Source organism: Monoraphidium neglectum (genome assembly GCF_000611645.1).
Source record: "Monoraphidium neglectum strain SAG 48.87 unplaced genomic scaffold scaffold05500, whole genome shotgun sequence".
Taxonomy (NCBI): Eukaryota; Viridiplantae; Chlorophyta; class Chlorophyceae; order Sphaeropleales; family Selenastraceae; genus Monoraphidium; species Monoraphidium neglectum.
Genome location: NW_014008130.1, coordinates 1 through 1,675, shown reverse-complemented (window position 1 = coordinate 1,675; position 1,675 = coordinate 1). Strand labels below are relative to the sequence as shown.

Below are 1,675 nucleotides of genomic sequence, written 5' to 3'. Positions count from 1 at the left end.
CTGCCAGACATGCTGCTCCTGCGGGAGCACCGCGGCGGCGCCGCCGGCGGCGGCGCGAGCTGCAGCAGCCGCAGCAGCGGCGGCAGCGGCGGCTCGACAGCGGCGAGCCTCGGGTACACAGGGGGCACGGGCAGCGCGGCGGGCTCTGTCTGGGGGGACGCGCCAGACGCGCTGACGCGGTACAAGACGGCGGCGGCGCTTTGGGAGCTCGATTTTGATGAGATCGAGATCGTGCGGAAGATCGGGGAGGGCAGCTTCGGGGAGGTGCTGCTGGGCAACTTCCGCGGCACCAAGGTGGGTGCAGAGCGGCGCCTGGGCGTGGGTGCGCTAGGGTGTCGTGTCGCTTCCGCGGGCTGTTGCCCTGACAGCCTCAAAGGACCGCGGGCCAGGGAGCGGCAGCCTGGGCAGGTGCGGCTTCTAGTGCCGCACTCGGTTTCTTTGGAAGGGAAGGGGCGCGGCGGCGCCGCTGCTCGGCCGCTTGTCTTGCGGGTGCACGCGTCTCGCACGCTGTTTCAGTGACGCCTGGGTGCCCGCACGCATGCCGGTGCCTCCGCCTTGCGTGCCGCGCGTGCGCGAGCAGGCGCACGCACAGATGCACAAGCGCACAACGCAGCACACATCACACATCACACATGCACATACACACACACACACACACACACACACACTCAACACAACACATGAGTCACAATCCTGGCCCGCCTCTTCTTTCCCCCCTCAAAACAGGTCGCAGTAAAGCGCCTCCATGCGCTTGACAGCGACCCCGGCAGCGACCGCGGCAGCGCCGGCCCCGCCGCCCCTGCCGCCGGCAGCGCCGGCCCCGGCCCCGGCGCGGCCGCCGCGGGCGCGGGCGCGAGCCTCGCGGCGTTCAAGCAGTTTTTCGAGCGGGAAATTGCGATCCTCGCTTCCATCCGCCACCCCAACGTGGTCAACTTCATCGGCGCGTGCCACCGCGCGCCGACGCGGTGCCTCGTGACCGAGTACTGCGCGCGCGGCTCCCTCGACAAGCTGCTCCACCGCAGCGGCCTCGCGCTCGACCTGCCAAAGCGCATCGAGTTCGCGCTCGACATCGCGCGCGGCATGGCCTGCCTGCACGCGCAGCAGCCGATCATCATCCACAGGGACCTGAAAACGGCGAACCTGTTGGTGTCGGCGCGGTTCGAGGTGAAGGTGGCGGACTTCGGTCTGTCGCGCATCAAGGACGCGACCCACGTGAGCGCTGGAAGACGGGCAGGCGGGCGGGCGGGCGGCCGCGGCCCCGGGGTGTTTGGGGGCGCGGCTGAGGGTCTAGCATCGGAGTCGCGTGTGCGCCCCGCCACCAAAACCGGGCCTGGGGCATGATCAGACACGCCCACCTGCGCTGGCAAAACCAGCACCCCCGCCTCTGCTCTCGCAATCTCCTGGACATCCCAAGCGACCTGCAACAACCCCTCCCGCCTTCATGCCTCCCCGCCTCCCTACCGCCCCGCCGCCTTTCGGCCCCGCCCCTCCGCGCCGCTTCGCCCCGCAGCTCCAGAACTCGCGCGCCGGCCTGGAGGGCACCATTGAGTACTGCGCCCCGGAGGTGTTGCGGGGGGAGCCATTCACAGAGAAGGCCGACGGTGCGGCACGCGCGTGCACGTGCGCGCGCGCGCGTGTGTGTGTGTGTGTGTGTGTGTGTGTGTGTGTGTGTGTG

At 70.0% G+C, this 1,675-nt stretch overlaps 1 protein-coding gene across 1 annotated transcript in view; it reads left to right on the top strand.

The window, feature by feature from the left end:
• The window catches only part of MNEG_15621 (hypothetical protein), a gene marked incomplete at both ends in the record, with an annotated part of 2,979 nt that extends 1,638 nt beyond the window's left edge, over positions 1-1,341 (top strand). The window contains 2 exons of the mRNA XM_014035908.1: positions 28-294; positions 727-1,341. Coding sequence (XP_013891362.1) covers positions 28-294; positions 727-1,341 — 882 coding nt within the window. The remainder of the gene's footprint in view (positions 1-27; positions 295-726) is intronic.
• Positions 1,342-1,675: the final 334 nt, after the last annotated feature.